Source organism: Bactrocera tryoni, unplaced genomic scaffold, assembly GCF_016617805.1.
Source record: "Bactrocera tryoni isolate S06 unplaced genomic scaffold, CSIRO_BtryS06_freeze2 contig_3374, whole genome shotgun sequence".
Taxonomy (NCBI): domain Eukaryota; kingdom Metazoa; phylum Arthropoda; class Insecta; order Diptera; family Tephritidae; genus Bactrocera; species Bactrocera tryoni.
In genome coordinates, this window is record NW_024392299.1 from 1,845 (window position 1) to 3,600 (window position 1,756).

The 1,756-nt window shown below is 35.2% G+C and overlaps 1 protein-coding gene across 2 annotated transcripts; it reads right to left on the bottom strand.

Moving 5' to 3' along the window:
- Window positions 1-208: 208 nt before the first annotated feature.
- On the bottom strand, window positions 209-1,744 carry LOC120779305. 2 transcript variants are annotated; one of them, XM_040111516.1, is made up of 2 exons: window positions 1,689-1,744; window positions 209-782 (listed from the first exon to the last, which is right to left on the bottom strand). In XM_040111516.1, the coding sequence occupies exons 1-2, from the start codon at window positions 1,716-1,718 to the stop codon at window positions 363-365; spliced, it is 450 nt and encodes a 149-aa protein (XP_039967450.1). In that variant the 5' UTR covers window positions 1,719-1,744; the 3' UTR covers window positions 209-362. The 2 variants fall into 2 exon arrangements, with proteins under 2 accessions (XP_039967450.1, XP_039967449.1); XM_040111515.1 differs by lacking the exon at window positions 1,689-1,744 and adding an exon at window positions 879-1,469.
- Between the last annotated feature and the right edge of the window lie 12 nt (window positions 1,745-1,756).

A 1,756-nucleotide genomic window follows, 5' to 3' on the forward strand; every position in this document is an offset into this window, starting at 1 on the left:
TGTGTTATTGCTCCTTGTACGTTGTCGAACATTATCCTGGAAACATGCGAATCTATCATTGAAGCCTTAAAGGGAAATATACAGGTAGGAAGTTTTAAAGATAAACAAATTCTTTTAACAATTCAAATCAACCATTTTTTTTCATAAATATAACAATTCAATACAATAAATTCAATAATTCAGTAAAATCAACTCAATAATTCAGTACTTAAAAAAATAATTTAAAAAAAAAATTGCTTAAAATGATGAAAAGTGTTGCAAATATTCGCCTACTGTAGCTGCTTCTGTTTGAAGTTCAGTATTGGGGACGTCTTCTTCTGGTGGGATGATGCGCTCAATTTGGTAAGGCACTGCCGACATGTTTACTTGTGTTTCATGGCCATATGTTGGACTCGGTGATGTGCTGTTTGAAGATAACGGCGTTGGTTGCAACACAGCATATGAATAATGTGCCTGACGATTTGCTTGAACAAATGAATTATTGGAAGTAAGAAAATGCACTCCAGTTTAGTCAAACTTTCATTCTCAGCTTCAAACAGAGTGTCATTAATAATTTTTTCTGCAAATCTCTTCTGATCTGCTGCTAATCTGTTCAATTTCAAAGCCCATCCTTTGGCAATTATGTCCGCTTCAGTTTCGGGCTTTTTAAAATATTCTGAAGCCAAGCCCACCAGCTCTTCAGTTCTATTCTCCAAACTTTTTTTTGACCTTTTACGTTGCGGCGTTGAAGAGCAAGTCGGGAATTTTTCTGATTCCGATACTCTACATTCTTCACTTTCAGTCTGGAAAAAAAAAACAGATTAAATAGAAAAAAGGTGCCCAGAACTGCAGACGGTTGGAAAGAAATTGCTAATGATTTTGAAGAACAGTAGAATTACCCCAACTGCATTGGCAGTGTAGACGGAAAGCATATACTGATAGAAAAGCCAGCCAACTCTGGATCATACTATTACAATTACAAAGGCACTTTCAGTATTGTACTCATGGCCATTATCAATGCAAATTATCAATTCATGATGATTTACGTTGGTGCCAATGGACGAGTATCAGATGGTGGAGTTATGAAGAACACTGTATTCTGGAGAAAGCTTTCAGAGAATCAACTAAACTTTCCACATCCGAGAAGAAAAAAGTACCCATATGTGTTGATTGGAGATGCAGCTTTTCAGCTACATCCAAATTTCATGAAGCCATATAACCGTGCTCAATTAACCAACGAGAAACGCATTTTTAACTATAGATTATCTCGAGCTCGACGAATTGTCGAAAATGCCTTTGGAATTTTGACAAAAAGATTTTCCAAAAACCAATTAAATTTCATTCTGAGAAGTGTCGTAAAATAGTAATGTGTTGTTGTCATTTACACAATTACTTGTCAAACAGGAACCAGGCGTTTTATATACGAAGAGGTGATGTGAACTATGAGAATACAAACAATGGCACTTTCGAAGATGGTTCTTGGCAACAAATTACTTTGCAACTTCAAAGATCAATCAGAGGTAACTCTACTGTTGATACGAACAATATCAGAGATGATTTCACAAAATATTTCAACTCGCCCGCTGGTTCAGTTTCATGGCAAAATAATTACAGTCTACAGTAGTAATTTAAAATACCACTCATATATGTATGTAAAATTCAAAATCAAATAAAAAAATGTAAAAAAAAATTATCAGTACTGTACTTACCTCTGTACTATCAGTTGCCGCTATGGCCATTTGGTATGATGAACATCATCTCTTCAAAGTACCATGCT

Bases quoted from the DNA above. Each gene is read 5' to 3' on its own strand.
- LOC120779305 (XM_040111515.1), bottom strand. From the start codon at position 911: ATGCTTTCCGTCTACACTGCCAATGCAGTTGGG. The intron at 783-878 runs GTAATTCTACTG...TTTTTTTTCCAG, and splicing joins ACACTGCCAATGCAGTTGGG to ACTGAAAGTGAAGAATGTAG.